General features: G+C 41.8%; 1 protein-coding gene across 8 annotated transcripts in view; it reads right to left on the bottom strand.

The window, feature by feature from the left end:
- PNPLA1 (patatin like phospholipase domain containing 1) overlaps positions 1-23607 on the bottom strand; it is a 153245-nt gene that overhangs the window by 107286 nt on the left and 22352 nt on the right. For all 8 annotated transcript variants that reach the window (XR_011165516.1, XM_069073543.1, XM_069073544.1 and 5 more), the window contains exons 2-5: positions 11972-12204; positions 8848-8913; positions 4993-5202; positions 1606-1666 (exon numbers count right to left, since the gene is read on the bottom strand). Coding sequence is in view for 7 of the 8 variants with exons in the window: in XM_069073543.1 (XP_068929644.1) it covers positions 1606-1666; positions 4993-5202; positions 8848-8913; positions 11972-12204 (570 nt within the window). In the remaining variant the exon portion in view is untranslated. The remainder of the gene's footprint in view (positions 1-1605; positions 1667-4992; positions 5203-8847; positions 8914-11971; positions 12205-23607) is intronic.

The raw sequence follows: 23607 nt of genomic DNA, 5'->3' as shown, positions 1-23607 counted from the left end.
GTGGAAAGGCCTGAGCAAGGGGAAGGCTTTGGGATGATGTTACTTCCTGCAGTAATAAAGTGTATTAACTTCTTTGTTGATATGATGGATTCAGTTTTCTGGTGTTGGGATTTGATTTCCTGGTGTTTGAATGAATGTTTTGCTTCTGTCTTCTATGTGGAGAGTCTGTTATATTTTGTAATTCAGAACTACACTGGTATATTCGTAGTCACTGTCAGTGCTGTGAATATCGCCTTGGTGATACAGGGGGATAGAGGGGGAGAGAAGACAGTTCTAATAACCAGAATTAACTGATATGCTCAAGCATTTTTCTGATCATACTACTCCTCTTCCCAAAGGGTTTAATGGCTCCCTCTTGCTGACAGAATAGAGTATAAAGGCTTCAGCATCACCTTCAAGACTTTTTAGCCTTCTCTCACTGTACTCTTGTATTTTTTTTCCTTATGCTCTAACCAAACTGGACTATTCAGTATTTCCTAAACTTGATCCCATACTTTCCTGTTCCCTTGAATCATAGATTTAGATGACCTTAGAGGCCATCTAGTCCCACTGCCTCATTTTACAAATAAGGAAACTGAGGCCCAGGTAGTCCCAGATGAGTGACTTGTCCAAGATCACACAAGGAGCAATCAAATAATAAACAGTTGTTATATGTCAGGTGCTATCCTGTTTGCTTCAATTTCCTCATCTGTAAATGAGTTGGAGAAGAAAATGACAAAACACTCCAGTATCCTTGCCAAGGAAAACCCAAATAGGGTCACAAAATTGGACATAACTAAAAATGACTGAACAAACTGCTAAGTGCTAGATATACAAAAAAGAAAAAAGGCAAAAGATAGTTCCTGCCCTCAAAAATCTTACAATCTAATGGAGGAGAGGTTTTGGGGGAGAGATAATGAGTTCTTTTTTGGACATAACTGAGTTTATGATGTCTACTAAATGTCCAGATCCAGATGTCAGTTGGAGTTTAAATTCAGTGGGAGATGTGAGATTGGAGATCAGCAGAGGGATTAGGGCAGGAAAGGGAAATTTGAGAATCAGTGGCACAGATATCAGAGGCAGGATTTGGACCTAGATCCACCAACTTCTGAGTTAGTGTTCTTTTTGGGGTTCATCATAGTGACTGTCAGTTCATAAGAATTGTTTAGTTAACCAGAATACCATGATGCCCAACCATCACAGGGAAATATGAGTTTAAATGTTTTTGGAGAGGAGTTTCTTTGTTCAACCCCTCCATGTAACTTTTTCAAAGACTCTTTGGGGTAATGGATCCCCAACCACTAGAGGTGCTTAAGCAGAAGCTAGCTGGCCAATGGAAGGAGGTCCCTAGGGGCAGAACAATTAGAATGTTGGATCTGGAATCAGGAAGGGCTGAGTTCAAATTCAGGCTTAGACACTAACTGTGTGACTCTGGACAAGTCATTTCATCTCTTCCTCAGTTTCCTCATCTGTAAAATGGGTATAAAAACTGCACCTACCTCCCAAAGTTGTTGTCAGGACAAAATGAAATATAATGTTGTAAAGCACTTTGCAAATCTTAAAGCAATATGTAAATGCTACCTATCGTATTATTATTATTATCTCTTCCCTTCCCAGAGTACTCACTTAGCCTCTTCAAGTATAAAACCGTGTCCTGATATCCCCGGTAGTAGTATTCATGCAGGGCCTGGGGAGAAAAACACCATGAAAAGTCATTGTTTGTCCCACTGCTGAAATACTAATGGGGGCTATAGAAAGAATGGGGAGGGGTGACTTGCTTCCCCCCTCCCTCAGAAATATGAACAGGGTTAAAATTTTATCCTCAACTAGATCAGCAGAAATAAGCTCCTTGAAGACAAAGAGTGCTTCATTTGTGCCTAACACAGTACCCGAAATACAGTAGGTGCTTAATAAATGCTCATTGAATTCAATTGAGCCATTACAGTCTTTTTTCTTCCTAGGTTGATATTCGATCACACTCTCCATAGATGATATTCCAAGTACCTTCTCCTCTCTTCTCAAACCTCCTACACCACCCTCTTCTCTCCCACCCCCAGCCAAGGACCTCACCTCACCTTTACAAGAAAATCAGGGACCTCTGCTGTATACTTCCTCATCTCCCTTATTCCACACCTCCAAACTCCTGTCGTCTTCATCCTTCATTCTCTTCTCCTTTGCTGGAGTCTCTGAAGAAACAGTCTCACTCTTAACTAAAGCTAACCCTTCAACATGGCACTCTTGATTGGAACCCTCCCTCCCCCCTGTCCCAGGAGCCTGCCCCTCAATTATTCCCTCTCTTTCCCTCATCTTCAATATCTCTTTATCCACTGGCTCCTTCTTCACTGCAAGCTCTGTCCTTGGTACTCCTCTCTTCTCTCTCAACACTCTTTATCTTGGTGACCTCATCAGTCCACATGGGTTCAATTGGCATCTCTCTGCAGATGTCTCTCAAATTTCTCTATATCCATTCCTAATCTCTCTCCTAAACTTCAGTCCCAAATGTCCAAAGGTTAGCTAGACCTTGACATTTGATGTCCCACAAGCATCTCAAACTCAAGATGTCTAAAATAGAACTAATGTGCAACTAATTTTGCAACTAAGTGGCACAGTGGATAGAACTCTGGGCCTGGAGTTAGGAAGACCTGAGTTCAAATCCAGTCTTAGAAACTTACTGTATGACCTTGGGCAAGTTATTAACCTCTGTTTGCCTCAGTTTCTGCAACTGTAAAGTAGAGATGCTAATAGCACCTGCCTCCCAGGGTTATTGTGAGGATCAAATGATCCATTATTTGTAAACTGCTTAGTACAGTGGCTGGCACATATTTGTTATTCAGTCATTTCAGTCATGTCTGACTCTTTGTGACCCCATTAGGAGTTTTCTTGACAGAGATACTGCAGTGATCTGCCATTTCCTTCTCCACATCATTTTACAGATGAGGAAACTGAGGCAAAAAGAGTCAAGTGACTTCCTCAGGGTCACTTGGCTAGTAAGTGTCTGAGGCCAGATTTGAACTCAGCTCTTCCTGATGCCAGACCAGCACTCTGTCCACTGCATCACCTAGCTACCCCTAGCCCACAGTAGGTGCTTAATAAATGCTTGCTTTCCTCTTTCTTTCCTTTCCTTAAAATCTACCCCCCTTTTAAATGTCCCAATTTCTTCCAAGGTACCTCTGTTGTGCCGACCTTGAAGTTATCCTTGACTTTTTCCTCGTTTCCACCATGTTACCCAATCAGTTGCCAATTCTTGGTGAGTCTACCTGCCTCGCATCTCTTCTGTGTGTCCTCTTCTGTCTACTCTGTCTCTACTCTTGTTTGGGTCCTTGCTATCTTTCATTTAGACCACTGCAATAGTCAGATTGCTGTTCCTGCTTCCCATCTCTTTCTCTAATTCATCCTCCATATAGCGACCTAACTGATATTACTAAAAATAATCTGACCATGTCAATTACCTATCAAAAATCTTCAACAATTTTGCATTGCCTCTCGAATGAATATCAGGGGTGGCTAGGTGCACAGTGAGTAAAGCGCCAGCCCCAGAGTCGGGAGGACCCAGGTTTGGTTCGGGCCTCAGACACTTACCACCTACACACAAAAAAAACTAGCCATGTAACGTTGGGCAAGTTACTTAACCCCAATTGCCCTCCAAAAGGCAAAGAAAAAAAATAGACTGAAAAGCAAACTTTTCTGCTTGGCATGCTTGGCATGCAGTGGTTCCCACCTCCCTTTCCAGTCTTGGTATTTCTACATACTCATCATTCCAGTCAAACAGGCCTGCTCTCCGTTCCCTGTACGTGATATCCCATCTCCTATTGCCAGCCCTTTGCACAGGCTGTCCTCTCTGCCTAGAACATACTCCCTTCTCACCTCTGCCTCAAAGAGTCCCCAGCATTCTTCAAGGTGCAGCTCAGGCTCCCTAGCTTGTGGACCTTCCCTGGTCCTCCTTGTTGTTAATGGTCTTTCCCTCTTGGAATTACTTCCTATACATTTTGTACTTGCTTGTTGTCTTTCTCAATAGAATGTAAGCTTTCTGAGGGCAGGAACTGTTTCATTTTTGTCTTGGTGCCCCCAGTGCCTAACACAGTACCTGGCACATAGTAAGCACTTAACAAATGCTTGTTGAACTAAATTGCTTACACTGCTCTCTTCACTAGGGCTTGGGTACCAATGGATGACCTCCAGGTCACATATGACTAGCCAGACTATGGGGTGTTGCCTGGGGAGGGGAGGGTGGGAGATGCTGGAACCAGCTCTCACTGGCTCCTTTGAGCCAATGACTAAAATTTCAGTGTGAGCAAACTTACACCTCAGAAATTAGTAAATGATACAAATTAAGGCTTGATTTATTATTTTGTTGATCATCTTAATTTAAGAAAGTGATCAAGAAAATGTTAATAAGGAAGATTAAAAGTTATTAAATCCAGCCCTGTGTACTGTCTCCCCACAAAATATTTTCTAGACCTGAGGCCTATAAATTTTAGAGGATTTTGCTGGGAATTCATGAAGAAAGAAATAAACACAAGACTGTTTTGCTGTTATTTGCATGACAACTTCAACAAACCCTCAAACCCCCCAAGTTCCACATTTGTTTCATAGGTCACAAAATCTGGCACCACAAAGGACCTTAGATTATCTAGTTTTCATTTCATTTATAGTCTTCATTATCTAGTTTCATTTTAAGAGCAAACTGAAGTCTAGGGAAGTTGTCACTTACCCAAAGGTACAATGGTAGTAAGCAACATAACTAGATTCCAATTTAAGTCTTTCAACCACAAGTCCAATGCCCCCAACTCCAGAGAGAGTCATTGTGATAGAAAGTACCCTGGATGGATCTGGGTTCAAATCCCTTGCCTTACTATCTTGGGCAGGTCACTTGTACTCTTGGGCCCTCAGTTGGCTCATCTCTAAAATGGAGGGAGGGTAAACTAGATGAGGTCCCTTCTACAACTCTTTCTCTGATCCTGAGCAGCCCTCCTTCCTCTCCAAAAGGTGACTACAGAACCTCTTACCACTTACCATCAGGTCTGGGGGAAAGAGCGCATGGGTCATCCGGGTAATATTCTCCAAGGAGAATTGGAAGGTACAGTTGAATAACTGGAAGTCATGGAAGATAGCCGGGCAGTCCCTGGGGCAAATGTCTTGCTGGCCACTGAAAGCTGAGATGGTAATTGAGTCTGTCCAGTAGGAGCATGGCTGCATTCCAGTGAAACCCCCATCGATATACCTCTGTTTTTGGAGTAGGAGGAAGAAGAGAACAAGAATATTTGGGGGGCTTGGGGTTATTGAGGTTTTTTTTTTTTTTGGTTGTTGATCATGCAAAGGAGAACCTTTGGAAATATACCTGTGTTAACATTCCAGGAAGTTTTTCATTCAAGGATATTAAAATTCTAGAATGTTAGAGTTACATAGGGCCTTAGGGACCATCTACACCAAAGTTTCCTAACTAGCACTGGTTTCTGACCCACGAAACTATCCCTGTCAAAGGGCCTTAATTCTTTGAACCTACACTAACTCTTCTCTTCCTTTGCTCCACCTACATCCTGCTTCTTCCTTCCACTCCCAGGTCCCTCCCTCTCTTAACCTCCCTGTTTGGCAATTAATTAGAGTCCTTTATGATCTGACTCCAGATTTCTTATTAATCCTATGCACTTACTCAATCCTCCAGCCAAAAATGTCCTCTCTGTGTCCCGTACATGATGCATACCATCTCTCTCCTATTCCTAATATGCCCTCCCTCCTCACTCTGCTTGTTGGAGCCCCTAGTTTCTTTCCAAGTTCAACTAAAGTATTGTCTCTTGCCTTCCTGCAAGGGGTCTTTCCTCACCCCAGTTTTTAGTACTGCCCCGCAAAATCACTTTGAATATATTTTGTATATGCTATGGATTTACTTCCCTAGAAAAATATTCTATCTTCCCAGAAGAATGTAAATTATTTGTTTCAATTTTGTATCCACAGTATCCACTTTGTATCCATTGGAATATAGTAGATGTTATTAAGCATTTCTTTAAGGTTGTTAATGTAATTAAGCTACTAATACAGGTGCTGAGAACGTCCCAAGAGAATTCATCATGGTCATAGATTTAATGTTGAAAGGAACTTTGAAGGTCATCTAGCTGAATCCCCTCATTTGACAAATGAGTAAATTGAGGCTCAGATGAGTAAAATGGCTTGCCAAACGGTCACTGGATGAGTTAGTGAGAGTCAGGGCCAGAATCCGAGTCGCCTGATTCCTAATCCACTGCTCTCTTCACTAGGGCTTGGGTACCAATGGATGACCAGCCAGACCATGGAATGTTGCCTGGGGAGGGGAGAGTGGGAGATGCTGGAGCCAGCTCTAACTGGCTCCTTTGAGCCAATGATTAAAATTTCAGTGTGGGCACTTACACCTCAGAAATTAGTAAATGATACAAATTAAGGCTTGATTTATTATTTTGTTGATCATCTTGACTTAAGAAGGCGATGGAGAAAATTTTAATAAGGCAGATTAAAAATTGTGTCAGGTATGCATTTTTTTTGAGTGGTTGTTAAATTTTTACCAGCACACTTTTAGGTATAAGGTTGGTACTAAAACACACACACAAATATCTCCCAGGGAATGTGTACATGGCTAAAGCCATTGTCTCCAGAGGGTCCTTGTAAAAATGGGAGGGAGGAAGCTGGGAGGGAGAAAGCTATGAAGTCATTGTCATCTATTAGCACACTGGCTTGAATTATGTTTATGACCTGATGAGAGGTGGGTGTTAGTGGGTGTTTTAAACCCAGAGGAAAATATTGTCCACTTTAAATAAAGATCTTCACTCATTAGGGTGGACCTCAGAGTTCTACATTGTTCTCTTTATTGCAAAAGAATTCTAACCTTACATCTGAAAAAGACTGAGACTTTTGCTTTTAGTTGGGGGCTAGGATGGGAGTGGGCAGGAGTGTATTATGTGGAATCAGGATTCTAGACCTGTCTTAACTCTATTTTCCTTTCAGACAGCTTGACATTATTGCAGTGGGCATTGGGGAGTCTATCTCTTGCTACCCTGAAGGACAGGTGAGAAATTTTCTTTTCCCAGGGGAAAATTTTCTTTCTTTGGACAGAACAATAGCAAGTACCTGCCAAACGTATGCTGTCATTGATTTTCCTGGCAATATGTTACTTGTTTCCAGAATGTTCTGTTCTGCCCCTTATTTGTCTTTTAACTCTATATACCCCTCAATTTGACCTTTGTTTTCTCCATCCAGAGGTTGTCTAAATTTGAGTGACACTTTCTCACCTGGGGAAGAGATTATCAATGGTACCTATTTAGTAGGTTAATTGACTGGGACTTCCCTTGAGGTCAAAAGAAATAACATTGCCTTTGCTAAGCAAAATGATGATGATGGTGGTGGTGGTGGTGGTGATGGTGATGATGATGGAGCATGTCAAGTCGATTCCTCAGCACTTGGGAATCCTAAACCTCTCTCAGTGGACAGTGGACAGAATACTAGAATGAGTCAGGAGAACTTTGAACCATTAGAATGAATTTGACCCATACACAAAAAAAAGGAATGATCTTGACAAATCACTTTATCCCTTGTGGCCTCAGTTTTCTCACTTGTAAAATAGAGTTCATTTTGTCTGCTATTCCGGCCTCATAGGAGTGTATATAGGAAGATCACATGAGATAACATGTCATGTTCTTTAAATCTTAAAGTACTATATAAATGCTAGCTATTATTATTATTGGTATCATTAATAATATTGATATTAAGAATTGAATACAATATTATAATGACCTCCTCCCCTTCTCCTGGTCAAACCATCCTTCACACACATACCATTGCTTTATCATAGATCTGATTATTTCACTCTTTGGGCTCTCTATTGCCTCCAAGTTTCTTAGCATGGCATTGAAGGCTCTTCATAATGTAAATCCACACTACCTTACTAGACTTATCTCATACTATTCCTATTTATGCTTCCATCAGAATGAACTATTTGGTCTCTTATACATTCTTCACACTCTCTCATTTCTATGACTCTGCTCATTAAGTTTCTTATTCTGAAACATCCTCATCCCCATCCCCAAGCTAATTGATTGATTAATTAATCTAATTAATTCTTACCCATCTTTGAAAACCCAACTCAAATGTTCCCTCCTCTAAGAATCCTTCCTTGATCTAATCCAGTTTATTATGACCTTTTCCCCAAATTAGACCTCACATGGTACTTTGTTTGAATCTCTCTTAGGCACTTATCGCATATTATTTTGTATTATGCATATTTGCAAAGAAAGAAGCACCTATTATACTGTGCTAAGCCTTTTACAACTATAATCTCATTTGATCCTCACAACAATCCTGAGAAGTGGGTACTATTAGTATCTCCATTTTACTATTGAAGAAACTGAAGCAAGCAGAGATTAAGTCACTTGCCTGGGGTCACACAACTAGTAAGTGTCTGAGGCTGGATTTGAACTCAGGTCTTCCTGACTCTAGACCCATTCATTGAGCCACCAGCTGCCTCTTTGTGTCTTTATGTCATACCCCTCTACTAGAATGTAAAGCTTCACGAATACAAGGAACTGTGTATCTCATGGTTTGTAGCTAGAATGCTAGATTTGGATCCAGGGAGACCTGGATTCAAATCAAATCTCTTCTGTTTACTCTGCATACTGTGAGTATGTCCCTTGTATCTCTTGGCCTTAGTTATCTATCTGGAAAATGAGCAGGTTAGACTAACTAATCTCTTAGACTTCTTTCTAACTCTATATCAATCCTCTTGTGATGTCCCCCAGAGCATAACCCAGTTCTCTGAACACAGTAGGTTCTTAATAAATGCTTATTGAAAGCACTGACTTCCCCCCTCCCCAACCTCTCCTCCAATGCTAAGGATTGAGCACTCACCACACCCCGGTAAGTTGGTGGAATAAGGCCACAGTACACGGGTATAAAGCAGCTGCAGTAGAGTGCCTGTGGAGAGGGCCCAGAGGGCAATGGAAAGATTCATGGTTGGCATAAGCAGGCTGATGCATATTTTCAACAATGATGTGCATTCAAATAATACCATAAAAGACAGCTTCAGAGCTGAAAGAGACCTTAGAGATCATCTAGTCCATCCTTCTGATTTTACAAATTAATCAAGGATCAGAAAGGGAGAAAGACAGGTCACAGAGAAAGGAGAAAGGATAACAGATGGGTGATGTGAGTGCTGTACTGGTCTCCATAAAATATGAACTTAATCAGAAGGGCAAAGAATTGGAAATGAAGGTGATGCCCATCAACTAGGGAATGACTGAATAAGTTGTGGTATATGATTGAGATAGAATACTATTGTGGTATAAGAAATCACATAAGTAATGATGAAAGGAAAGTGTGAGCAAGATGCTTTCAGAAAAACCTGGGAAGATTTAGATGAACTGATGCGATGTTGAGAGGAACAGAACCAGAACATTGTAACATAACAGCAATATTGTACTGTGAATGATTTAGCTATTCTCAGCAATGCAATGATCCAAAGGACTTATTATGAAAAATGTCATCCACCTCCAGAGAACAGATGGTATATGGATGCAGATTGAAGCTTTTTTTACTTTCTTTATTATTCTTTGTGTGTGTGTGTGCATGTGTGTGTGTGTGTTTTTGTTTTTGGCAATATGGTTAATAAGGAAATGCTTTGCACGAGGACACATATGTAATCTATATAAAATTGCTCACCTTCTGGAGGTAAGGAGAGAATTTGGAACTCAAAATTTTTTAAAAATGAAAAAAAATTTTGTTTACATGTAATTGAAAAAAATTAAATTTTTAAAAAAGGAAAATAATCAGAGGAAGTCTTCTAATATGTTGGGTGTAGCTTCTGTGGGTGGTTTAAAGGAAAGGCATGGACAAGAATCACACCAGAGGAGAAAGTATACATGAGCATGGAAGCACCCACATCATTGAGAACATGACTCCCTTGAAGTAACTGAAGTAACCAATTATTCTGGGAGAAAGGGGATGAAAAGGAGGCCATCAGTAATCCACAGGACCATTGATCCCGTTTCAACCCTTTCCACCACCACCTGCTGAATTTTCCTTTGATCATATCACCTGCCTGCCCACAAACCTTCCTACAGGGTGAAGCCCAAACTCCTCAACCTGGCATATAGGGTCCTCCAAGTTTTCCTCACAGCAGCCAGGTGTTAAGCAAATGCTTGTTGATTGGTGCTCAACAAATACCCATCATTTGGTTCTTCTGTTCTGGTTTACAGCTAAAGGGGAGAACAGGAGAAGGCTAGTGATGGCCAGCACACACTCATACCTTCCACTATGACTCCTATTCACACCCTTTCTGTAGTTTTATATGTAGTGTGTATGGTGACTGGATAGTGTAGTCATGCCCATGGAGGGGAGCGAGGTAAGCAGTGGGAGGGGAGAAACCATTTTTCTTTCATTAAAAAACAAAAACAAACTGTAGAGCTAGGACTGGATCCATTCATTGGAACACCCAGCTGACAGCTAACCTCACTGGGTTATTATGAGGCACAAATGAGAGTGTGAGTAATTATAGATGATTGGTAGATTGTTTTTTATCCCTTTGTATATTTGCAATAATTACCTCAGCCTAAGTGAGAACTCAGCACAAGAACAAAATTTGGGAGGGCAGGAGGGGAAGTCCAGGTTTCTGATTCCCTTGGTATAAAGAACTTGCATTGTAGAAACTGCCTCTACTTATACAGATGGGCAACTCACCTGTAATATGTTCTGGAGAGAGTTGCTTATGGCACTAAGAGGTAAAAAGACTTCACCAAGGTCACAGAGGTAGGAACTAGTATCAGAGGTCAACCCAGGTCTTTCTGATGCCAAAGCCTGTCCTCTACCCACTACTTCATCCTGTCTCTTGCAAAGTGCAAACTATGGCAGCAACAATTCGATCTCATTAACAAATAACACTGGGAGAGAGAGAAGGGGCCTTCTTTTCCCTAGTTGTTTCTTCAGGGAGCTGCACAGTAGCCAAGGTCAAGAGAAATTAAGGCACCAGAGAACTCTTTCCCAGACTCAGGGTCTTATGAAAACAATAAGAAGTTCTGTGGAAATCGACCATGATTCAATAATATGGGACATATGAGGGGATGAATAGGAATTCCTTGCCCCAAAGTGATGAAAGAAAGAGGGAAAGGATATATATACACAAAAATGTTCATAGCAACCCTTTTTTTAGTGGCAAAGAACTGGAAATTAAGGGGCTACCCATCAGTTGGGAGAATGGATGAATAAATTGGAATGTGGATGTCGTAGAAAACTATTGTACCCTAAGTAATGATGAAAGGAACAATTTAAGAGAAACATGGGAAGATTCCTGTAAACTGATGCAGAGAGAAGGTAGCAAAACCAGAACAATGTATTCAATAACAATGTTTAAAAAACAAAAACAACTGTGAAAGACTTAAAGAATTCTGAGTAACTCAAGGACCAACATGGTTTCAGCATTTTTACTGAATTGTCATTTAGTGCCATGAAGAGGACAAGGATGGAGGAGAAAAATTCATAATTCATTCAGATGAATTATGTACCCAACTTATAAGAGAGAGAGACAGAGACAGAGAGACAGAGACAGAGAGAGATGAAATGATAGATTCAAGATAGAAAATGAAACATACATATTTGGAGATAGAGAATTTTGGAATTTGTTTTACTTGGCTGTGCATATTTGTTACAGGGATTTTGTTTTTTTCTTTCTTTCTTTTCCAAAGGAGGTGGGATAGAGAGAAAATAACTGCTTTTTAATTTAAAATGTAAATTCAATGAAATTTTTTAAAAAAGAAAATGATTTCTCTGGTTCTTTAGCTGACTTCTATTTTTGATATATTTAAAATATTTGTTTGAAGGCTTTTCTTTTTCATTTTTTTTCCAATGGGAGGAATTGGGATAGAGAGAAAAATAAATGCTTGTTAAAAGAAAAGAAAAAACAAATAATCTGTTTCTTTCCTGGGACAATTCTAATCGGAATCCACCTTCCAACCTAATGCCAGGGATATAGAACCTTTACCTCAATGAGCTCTTCCTTGGAAGTAAATTCAGACACCACCACGTTCTCCCCGTCTGTCATCCGTGTGAGGGCAACGTGGAGCCTTCCTGTTGCCAACTTGTAGGAATCTTCAGGTAGGACTCGATACAGAAACCGCCTCATCATCTGGACCATCTTGCAGGAAGGGGAAAATGGTCCAAGAAACGATTTCCTGACCTCAGCCACACCAGTATTTAAGACTTTGAGATACTCATCTAAGGTAGAAATAGAGGAAGAGTGATTAGCATCAAAGTCCCTCAAGATAGAGAGTGTCCTAAAGTAATTTTTGGGTCTTCCAGGTCTATGCACTATGTGGGCATTTTTGCTGAATTGTCATTTAGTGCCATGAAGAGAAGGACAAGAATGGAGGAGAAAAAAACATTCTAAAGCCCTCTCTGGGGCTCTCAAGGTCAATCAATTAATCAACAAGCAGTTATTACACAATCAAGGTCCTCCATGATCTGGCCCTATAACACCTATACAGTCCTGTCTCACCTTCTTCAAGACAACATCTCTTTACTCCCTTTTTACTGAACAGTGAGCATCATTTAGTGTCTGTATAGCTGAGCCTAGAAGCCAAGTAAACGTAGGTTTGGGTCCTTCCTCTTACACAAACTGACCATGTAACCCTGGGCAAATCCCTTAACCTCTCATTGCTCTAAGAGATTCTCTGAGACTGTAAATTGCAGAGAAGGTGCCAACCTGATGTGATAGAGGGAGTGAATGCCAGTGAAATCACATATCCATAATCTCACACAGGCCACACTCATCTCCACATCTGCCCCTTTGCTCACATCATTCTCTCCACTACCTGATCCTTCCTTCTCCTATCCAAAACCATCCCATCCTTCAAAACCCAATATAAGTTCCAGCTTCTCCATGAAGCTTTCAGTGATTACAAAGAATCTCTATGGAGAGACCATTCTCCCTCTCTCCTTCCTGACATTATACCACATTGTAGGTCATGTTTATATTCAAGTTACCTTCAATGCTTTGTAAACCTTGTTTTGTAAAAATGAATAAGGTACATCACTTAGTGCAATGGTTCGCACATAGTAGATATTTAATAAATTCTTGGGGCAGCTAGGTGGTGCAGTGGATAGAGCACTGGGTCTAGAATCAGGAAGATCTGAGTTCAAATCCAGCCTCAGACACCTACTAGCTGTGTGACCCTGGTCAAGTCACTTAACCCCTACTTGCTTCCGTTTCTTATCTGTTACATGGAGATACAGCGGAGAAGGAAATGGCAAACCACTCCAACATCTTTGCCATCATGATGAGTCAGACATGACTGAACAACAATGACTTCTAGCTGAACTGATGACAGATACAGAGGGAGAAAGGACTTCAGAGTTCATCTAGTTCAATCTTTTTATTTTACATTTGGGGAAACTGAGACCAGGAAGGTTAAATGACTTCTCGTAGGTCACAAAAGTAATGAGCTCAGAGCAGGATGTGAATCGGGTCCTCCATCCAGAGCCAGTGAATCCTCTTTCCACTGGGTCAGATTGTATCTCAATGAATTGTAATCGAATTAAATCCAGCAGATCTTGAGTTCTAGTTCCTATGATTACTAACTCAAATAACACAGCTTCTGTGTCCTCATCTATAAAATGGGGGTAATGAAATGTGCCCTTAGGGCAACCCCAGAGGGCTGTTGAGAGGAAAGGACTTTGCAAACCTTTGCTGCAGAAATTACCAAAAATAATGATGATCACCAGAGTAGTGGGACTTGGTTGAAAGGACACAGGTCTCAGAGAAAGAATGCCTGGATTTCTAGCCCCAGCTCATCTGTAAAGTCGAGCTGTGATTTCAGACAAGTTACCTCCATTCTCTAGGCCTCAGTTTTCCCAATCTGTAAAATGGGATTTTTGGATTTTGATCTTTAAGGTCTCCCAGCAGCTCTAACATTCTAAGAATCTCTGATTCCATGTTACCTGCTCACCTCTTCTCCTACTTAGGGATAATGTAAGGCTCAAATGAGATAAAACTAATATTAACTGCCTTGTGGGACAAGTCTTAAATCATCCCATAAGCAGGAACTACGAATTGCTATTCAGTCATTTCAGTCATGTCTGACTCTTTGTTACCCAGTGGTTAAGTCCATGGGGTTTTCTTGGCAGAGATGCTGGAGTGATTTGCCATTTCCTTCTCTGGCTCATTTTACAGATGATGAAACTGAGGCAAATGGGATTCAGTGACTTGTTGCAATAGCAATGGAATTTAAAGATCCTCTGTATTGGGTTGGTTTTTGGTTTGATTGTGTTAAAACCCAGAGCTTGTGAATCCCACTTGTGGGATGGACTTGTTGATGTGAAAAGAGAGGGCTGGACTGGGAGGAGCTGGTGATGTAAATTTAGAGAGACACAAGCAAAGAGAGAAGCAGAAGAACTTTTTGGAAGCAGCATCTTGGAGGCAGAGAGAGACTGAGAGAATTGCTGAGGGCCACTTTGAATTGCCCAGGACTTTTGAGAGCTGCCACCCAGAGCTGCCAAGGACTGAGGAGACATGGCTGTTATGCTGGTACTTTGTCTGTCTGTTTTGATGTTGTTTTGCCAGATTTGTTCACTGGTAAAAGACAGTCCTGTTGTTGCAGAGGTCCTGGAACCTTACTGTTGGTTCAGAGCTCCTGAGACTGTTCTGCAGACAGAGAATGAATTCTGTCTACTGGTGAAGGACAGTGCTGTTGTTGCAGAGGTTCTGGAACCTGGCTGTTGGTTCAGAAGCCCTGAAGAAGGATTTTCTTGTTGTATGTTTACAAAAATCCTGGAAGAGCATTTTGCTAATGTTTTCAGGGGTCCTAGGACTGTTCTGAAGACAGAGAATGAATTAATGAAGACACTGGCAATGTATCTTGTGGCCTTGCTAAGCTTGGTCTCCCCAGGAACAAAGATTGCTGAGAACTTGCCTAGGGTCAAGATGAAGAAAAGATTTCTCTTTGGGTATTAAATGCTGTGCTTAAGCTTATTGTAACTCTGGGGTAGATTCAATTGTGATCCAAGGGTGGGGAACTTTTGACTTTTTTGTGCTCTGTGATTGACCAAATGAATGTACTTTACTTATGATTGGAAACTAATCTCCATTTGAGAAAAGGGGCTTTGTGGTTGATTAAATGAATGTACAGCCTAGGGGTGGAGTAGTACTTAGTAGAGGGTCTTTGGGATTGACTAAATGAATTATAATGTCCAGGGGTGGAGTAGTACTTGGAGATTATTGAATTATACTTGGTGAATGTGTATTTTGAATTATGCTATATTTTTAGTTTCTCTGTTCTTAATTTTTCACTGAATAAAATGGAGAGCAGCTATGCTGGTATTTTGAACCTTGGGAAGTTGCCTTTGCTTGTCCAGGGTCACACAGCTAGTAAGTATCTGAGGCCAGATCTGAACTCAGGAAGATGAGTCTTCCTGATTCTAAGCCCAGTGCTCTATCTACTTCATCAGCTAGCTGCCCCCAACTAACAATTAGGACTCTCCAAAAATGCCTTATGAAATAATGATAATGATAATAATAGCACTTATACAGCCTTTTAAGGTTTACGAAGCACTCTACAAATATTATGGCACTGAATCCTCACAACAACCCTGCAATGTAAATACAATTATTATCCCCATTTTACAGTTGAGGATATTGACAGAGGTTAAGTGACTTACACACAACCAGCAAATGCCTAAGGCTGGATTTGAACTCAGGTCCTCCTGAATCCAGACCCAGTTCTCGATCCACCCAGCTGCCAGCTAACCTCACTGGGCTACAATGACTGGGCAAATGAGAATGCAAGTAAAGTGCCTCTTAAACTTAAAGCACTTCACAAATGCCAATTAGAACAATTCTGACTGCCTTTTACCAGAGTAAGGAGCTTCCTGTCATGAGAAGGGTTCAGATGGAGAGTGGATTTCCACCTGTCAGTGATGCTATAGAGAAAATCCAGCATTGGGTGACACTAGATGACCTCGAACATAACTTCCGACTCACTATTCCTACAGTTCTAAGTTCTTGTGATTCCTATATAAGACCATTATGAAATACTAACGCTGTTGTTCTCACAAACAATTCCATGAAGTGGGGCACTAATGATTCTAGAGAGAGAAACCAAAAAACAGAGAGTTTTGTCCAGTGTCACACAAGTGAGTACCAGAACCAAGACTAATAATCATTCCTTGCCTTTATATAATGCATTACTGTTTTAGAACTACTTTCAGACCCATTATCTCATTTGACCCAGATAGCAACCCTGTAAAGCAGACAGAGCAGAAATGATTCCCACATTACAGATGGAGAAACTAACCCTTGAAGAAATGATGTGATTTACCAAAGGGTCAGCAAGTCAGTAGCAAATTCAGGACTCAAAACAATCCAGTGCTTCTTTTCATGATTCCACATGCTTATTGCAGGATTGCTGTGTTTGTCCTTTGTTTTTGAAGAAGACTGTGGCATCAGAGAAATGATGACATGACTTGCAGTTGACTTTGATTTGAGTGAAGGAGGGCTGTGCAAGGTCACCAGCCTCACTCTCTCCTCCAGAGTCATCTGGGTCCAGTGGCCAGATATTCATTAGGATGACTGGAGGTGACCCAGAATGCAATGGGAGACCCTGGCCCTTTTAAGCTAAGGTCTTTTCAGGTTCTCACTTTGAATGAGGTAATGCCCATTTACTGAATAGTCCTCTTTGAGAAGCGAGTCAAGGGATGGCCCCTTTAATTAAAAAAAATATATATATCAAACTGGGAGGGGAAGACCTTCTGGGTTCTTGATCAAAAGAGAAACAGTTACTATTGATATTCACTCTGAGTCAGGATGGCCATTAATTTTGGAATATTTATTTTGGAATAGCCATTAGGTGGTTCTTGGGCTGGGACCTATTGTTCAATCTATGAACCTAGAGTGCAGCGTGGCAAGAGGTAAAATTGGCCTCAAAGGTCTTGAGTTCAAATCTTGAGTCTTTTGCCTCTTACTTCCTGTGTAAGGAAAGTCACTTCCTTCTCTAGGCCTGTTTTTTCACTGTAAAGTGAGGTGATTGAATTAGATGGTTCTGAGGTCTCTTCCAAATCTGAATGTCCAAGATTCTAAAGCACATCAAAGTGAGAATTCTTTATTTGGTTTCCCTCCTGAGAAATGTGAATTAACAATCCTTACTTGGGCTAACTATGCAGTATTGTGGAAAGAGCCCCAAATTTGGAGGTAGGACCTGGATTTGACCTCGAGTCCTATTCCTTAGCAGGTCACTTCTTTCTTTTTTTGAGGGGGGAAGGCAAGGCAGTTAGGGTTAAGTGACTTGCCCAAGGTTACACAGCTAGTGTGTCAAGTTTCTGAGGCTGAATTTGAACTCAGGTCTTCCTGACTCCAGGGCCAGTGCCCTCTTCACTGCACCACCTAGCTGCCCCTAGCACTCAACCTCACTTCTCAAACAAGGGAACTCAATTAAATGATTGTTAAGATCCATTCCAGTTCGAAATGTGCCCAAAGTATCTTGGAAACATGGGTGGTTAAGACAGTATAGAAAAGCACCAGGTTACTAAAAGCTTGAAGACTTTGAGGTCAATGAAATTTTTGTTTACAAGTATGACGACAAACAAGCAATTTTTCCCTCCTGGCCCTGAGGGGAAGGCGGTCGGACAGTCTAGAGTGTCATTAGCCAACCAGACAGTACAGATACCAAGGTGTGTGCTCACATTAGGGACCCACCTAAGAGGACAAAGAAGCTGTCTGCCCACACTCAGGGTGTGGTCACCCCTCTTTTTTTGTATTCTTAACTAGTAGCTCTCAAGAAACCCCCTATGACCTTTCCTGACACTGTCAGAATCCTGAAAACTTGGTTTCAAGTGGGAGCTAGGTGAGTAGGTCTTCCAGTTTAGGGTTTATTTTTCCCCCTTTTGACAGGGATTGTGAAAAAGGGGGAGGGGAGAATCCTTCCTTGAACTCTGCTTTACTAAGAGTCATTTGGGGCTGATGACAACAGCCAGTGTTGGTGGGGATAGTTCTCACTACCTGCAGATAGCTTCTCTGAGGCTCAGTGTTTTCCTCTGGAAAATAAGAGAACACTAGATGGGGTCTTCTAACTGCATGCATGCATTCAATAAGCATTTATTAAGTGCCTACTATATACAGGGAATACAAAGACCAAAAGAATAAAGAAGGTCTCTTACCCTCAACCTTGCATTCTATTTGGGGAAACCAACCTGAACAGAGATATTAGTCAATATCAGACAGAGAGATGGACAGCAAGAGAATGCAGGTATGTATACACACGCACATATATGTAACTACGTATATCTATATGTGTATATATAGATGCACATACATCTATATTTATTCTACACATGTGGAAATTACAGATTTGAATCAGCATTCTTCCCAGCAATTTGGAGAGTCTTGCATACAGTGTCCCAGATTTGGCTGGAAATCCTGACTACACTCACAAAATAATATTCTGTGGTTCTGTGAGTTCAGTCAGGAGACTCTGCCACTTATTAGCTGTCTGACTTTGGGCAAGTAACTTCATCTCTTGGAGTCTGTTTTCCTCACCTGTAAAAGGGGGGAAATAATTTTATTACTACAACCCCTCATTGTGAAGGCTCAGGTTATTACAACACCCAACAGCTCCTTTGGGGAACAATCCCAGGCTGCTTGAGTACGTGTGGTTCTGGGAAGGAGAAAGAAGACAGGAGAGACAGAGAAAGAGACAAAGACAGAGAGACAAAGAGAGAAGACAGAGAGACTGAGAGAGACAGACAGAAGACAGAAACAGAACACAAAGACTTGAATTCAAATCGTGGATGGACTCTCTCCTCCAGAATCATCACAGTCTGGTGGCAGGACAGAATCAAGACAACTGGTGATGGCCCACGATGCAGTGGATGATCTTGGCATATTCCGTGACTAACCAAGCTCTAAGCACTCCACAGTGCCTGCTTCAGCCGCCTTCATGGCCATTGGAACAAATTGTTCTCATCTACCCATTCCACAAAGGAAGTCTCCACATGCTCGGGGTAGATACTGCCCCCCAACTCACCAGTGGGTTTGAGACCCCTTGGTTACCCTCAATCTAGTTTAGCTTGTCTGCTGAAACAATTTACCAGGGTGTGGCCGCTGTGCATGCTACAGCTTCTTGGAATCACAGGTGAGAGTTGGGTGGATCGGGGACACCAAAGGTGGAAAGCAGGCCTGGAAAGGGCTTGGCAGCCATCACACCAGAGGCACTAGTCTTCCCTGAACACACCCTACATCCCACCTCTCACTGCTCTAAGCAACACTTTAATTTGAAGAAGTCTTTCTTGTTCACTGTTTCAAAGAGGATCAATGACATAACCAAAGACATAAAGGTGATGCCTTGACTTGAGCATGAATTGGATTTAAGTGAGGCAGTTACACAAAGTCATCAGCCTCACTCTCTCTTCCAGAATCATCAAAGTCTAGTGATAAGACAAGAGTCAGGATGACTGGCGATGGCCCAGGATGCAGTGGGTGACCTTGTTGTCCTCAACATTTGACCAAGCTCTAAGGACTCCACAGAGCCTGCTTCAGTCGCCTTCCTAGCCTTTGAAACAAATTGTTCTCATCCGCCCATTCCCTTGTGGGAAGTCTGAACATGCTTGGGGAAGATACCTCCTAATTCACCAAGGGATTTGTGGCCCATCAGTTACCTTCAACCTGGTTTAGTCCATTTGCCAAGACAGTTTACCAGGGTGCGGCTGTGGGGCATGCTACAGCTTTGTGGAGTCACAGGTTTAAAAGATGGGTGAAAAGTGAGCAAAGCCCTCAGACCAGAGGTGCTAGTCAGAGGAGGTACTGACCCATGTTGGGAGAGTTCCTCTGGGGACTGTACTTCCAAGTTGGTAGTTGGTAGTATTGGTGATTCCAATAAGATCACAGATTTGGTCCCTATCTCCTATCTCTCATTTTACAAAAAGGGAAACTGAGGTTCCACAAAAGGTTTAAGCAACTTAGCTATAGGGCAGGATGTGAAGCTAGCTTCTTTGACTCCTGATCTACTCTTCCACAATGTGAACCATGATGTGAACCAGGAAGAACCAGGAAAAGGAGCAAAGGTATGTGCCCTAGGAAGACTTTGCCTGCTGCTTCTGGCTCATTCCAGGAAGAAATGAGCACTGCGAGGACTATAGCCCTAAATGGGGCTCTATGGTGCCTTAATATTCAAAGCGCTGTGATGGGTCCTCAGTTTGCTCCTCTGAAAAATGGTACAGTTGAAAGGGCAGTGTCCTTAGAAGAGTTGGAAGGAATCTCAGAAGTCATATGTTACAACTGCTCACTTTATACAGAGCAGCTAGGGGGTGCCATAGTGCACGGAGCATCCCGCCTGGAGTCAGGAAGATTCATCTTCCTAAATTCAAATTTGGCCTCAGACACTTACTAGCTGTGTGACCCTGGGCAAGTCATTTAACTCCCTTTGCCTTAGTTTCCTCAAATGTAAAACAAGAAGGAAATGGCAAACCACTCTAGTGTCTTTGCCAAGAAAACCCCAAATGGGGTCACAAAGAGGCAGATGTGACTGAACAACAGCTCATTTTACAAGGGAGAAAAGTGAAGCTCAGGAAGGTTAAGTCCAAGGTCATTTAGTGAGGAAGCATCAGAGGTTAGATCCTAGATCTTCTGCTCTGCAGTCAGAGATCTTCAACCATTACCACTGTGACCTAGCTTTAAATCCCTTCCCTTTCCTAGGTGTATGACCTTGGGTAAGTCATTTCTACTCCTCTTGGCCTGTTTCCTCAAGCTGTCAAATGCAGAGGTTGGACTAGATCATCTCTAAGGCCCCTTCCAGCTCTGATATTTTTTCCCTTTACAGATCAGAATAAGGTCCCTTGCAGAGGATGGGTTCTTGGGAATTTTTTAATCTGTCATCCCTAGACCTAGTTGCTAAGCAACCTGCCTCAGGTTCAACCATTTATCTATAAAGGGTTTTCTCAGTGTTTTCCAGGCCTTGACACATGCTGCCTTCCCCCACTGTGGTGTCTGATAAGAGAGAGAGAGAGACAGAAACAGAGACAGAAAGAGAGAAGGAAGGAGAAAGAAAGACAGAAAGAAAGAGAGGGAGGAAGGGAAGAACAGAAGGATGGAGAGAGAGGAGAAAGAGGAGAGAGGGAAGAAGGGAGGAACAGAGAGAGATAGAGAGGAGAGAGACAGAAGGGAAGGGAGGGAGGAGGGAGAGAGAAGGAGAAAGGGGGAGGGGAAGAAAGAGAGGGAGAAAAACATCTCTGTACCCATGTTCCAAAGATACTGGTTATTCCCAAGAAAGTGGGAGGAGTCACAAAGAATCCCCAGGAGAGTCTACTGAGGCTGCCACCCTCCCCAACCAATGATCTCATCAGCTTAGTAAAAGTCACCAGCCAATGAGGTGTGTGTCCTGGTTGTTTGACAGACCAAACAGTGGATGCCTCACCCTGGGGGCGGGTCTACTTGGGAGGCAGGTGAAGTCTGTCTTACACTTGTCCTCCCCTATTCTCTACCACCCAGTGTCCTTCCTGTTTCTTTTAGATCTGATAATCCTCTGCTAATAAAAACAACTCATTTAGTTATGACCCTTTATAGGGACAAAAGATTTGGCCCCATTATCTTCTTTGATCATAACACATCCTTATGAGATAACTGCTATAATTATTATTGTTCCCATTTTAGAGACAAGGAAATTAAAGTACTCAGGGTCATCTGGATAATTACTTATGGAGCTACAGAGGCAGCTAGGTAACACAGGATAGAGTACCAAGTCTGGAGTCAGAAAGATGTGAGTTCAAATCCTGCCTCAGACACTAACTGGCAGCGTGACCCTGGGTGTGAAAAAAAAAAATCTTTGCCTGCCTCAGTTTCCTCATCTGTAAAATGGAGATAATAACAATACTAGCACCTACCTCCCATGGTTGTTGTGAAGATTGAATGAGATCATAATTGTAAAGTGCTTAGCATAGTGCCTGGCATATAGTAAATGTTATCTATTATAATTATTATTGAGACCAGCAGCCGAATCTCCCAACTCCAAAGTTTCCTATGCTTCCCATCACACCAGGGCTAGATATCCACTGACAAGATGTTAGAATTGTAAGACCTTAGACTTCAGATTAATGTAATAACCAATCTTAATTCCCAAAGGACCAATGGTGAAACAAAGGATTAGAGTCTATGAATTTTTTAATATTTTGAAAACTTTTTCAATATAGATGGTTTCCTTTACAATCCTTTGTTTTTTATTTTATGCATTTAAAAACATTGTTCTTAGAAGGGGTTCATAAACCTCACCAGACTGCCAAAAGGGTCCAGGACATAACAAAAAGTTAATGACGGATTTAAAGGCAGAAGGGACCTCAAAGATCAATCAATATTTCCCTAATTTCTTTAGAGAGTAGAGTGTGCAATGTTGTATGTTCTATTAAGACATAGCTGATATGTAGGTTTGTTTTGCATAAGGCATCTTCCTTTGTGGCCCTCAAACCTTAGAAAAATATGGTTTAGGTAAGTTAGAGGCAGTTAGCTGGGGATAGAGTTCTAGGAAGAGGACAGAGTCAGGAAGACTTGAGTTCAAATTTGGCTTCAGACATTTATTAGCTATGTGACCCTGGGCAAATCAGACTATCTGCCTCAGTTTCCCCAATTGTAAAACGGAGTTAATAAAAGCACCTACCTCCTAGGGTTGTTGTGAGGTATCCAACAAGACAGTATTGGTGCAGCACTTTCCAAAGTGTCTGGCACATAGAGGTAATTAATAAATGCTTTTCTTTTTCCCTCTTCCTCTTTCTTCACTGCCTCCACCATTCAACCCAGCAACAAGGGCTGCTACTGAACAGCAACAGACATTAGACTAGCAAAGCCCATCTGATACAGATGGGATAGCAGGAAACCTGATCTCTGGTTCAGTTTACAAGAACTATGGAAAGGACTGAAGACAGAGCTGAAAGGGACATCCTCCATTAAAGTCCTTCCTTGACTGATCCAGCCCCCACTGATCTCTTCCTCATCTGAATTTAATGTCATGGGAGGCAATGAGATGTCATAATCAGAGCATTAGTCCTACTGTAGTGGTCTAATGTACGAGGATCTACAGTGCCTTTCTCTGCCCTGCTCCCCCTCATCCATAAGGGCTTTGAGCCCCCACCTGTGGTGGCTTCATCTCTATTTTACTTTCCAGGCATGATATAATTGAAAGAGCCCTGGATTTCAGCTGTGCAACCTGGGTGACCTTGGATAGTTACTCATCTGCTTTCTTCTGAAAAATGAGGGAATTGGTCGAGGGAACTTCTAAGGTCTCTCCAGTTCTAAATCTTTGACCCTGAGAATTAGAAGAACTCTGTTTGAATCTGAGCCCTCCCACTTTTGTCTGAGTGACTTTGGGGAAACACTTAACTTCTATGGGCCTCAGTTTCCTCAGCTATATAATGGGATCAAACAATCACCTAGAACTGGGAGGGACTTCAGAAGCAGTCTAGTTTAATCCCTTTATTTTACAGATAAGGAAACTGAGACCCACACAGGTTAGGATGAAGGAAATAATACTTTGCTGCCCACTCACATGGAAGGAGGGAAGGAAGAGAAGAAAGAAGGGACAAAGGAAGGAAAAAAGGAAGAGAGGGAGGAAGGAAGGAAGGAAGGAAGGAAGGAAGGAAGGAAGGAAG

The sequence above is a fragment of the Petaurus breviceps genome, unplaced genomic scaffold (assembly GCF_028583685.1).
Source record: "Petaurus breviceps papuanus isolate PSGF00001 unplaced genomic scaffold, PetGlider_PUasm1.0 90865, whole genome shotgun sequence".
In the NCBI taxonomy this organism is placed as follows: domain Eukaryota; kingdom Metazoa; phylum Chordata; class Mammalia; order Diprotodontia; family Petauridae; genus Petaurus; species Petaurus breviceps.
This window is presented reverse-complemented; position numbering and strand designations above follow the sequence as displayed.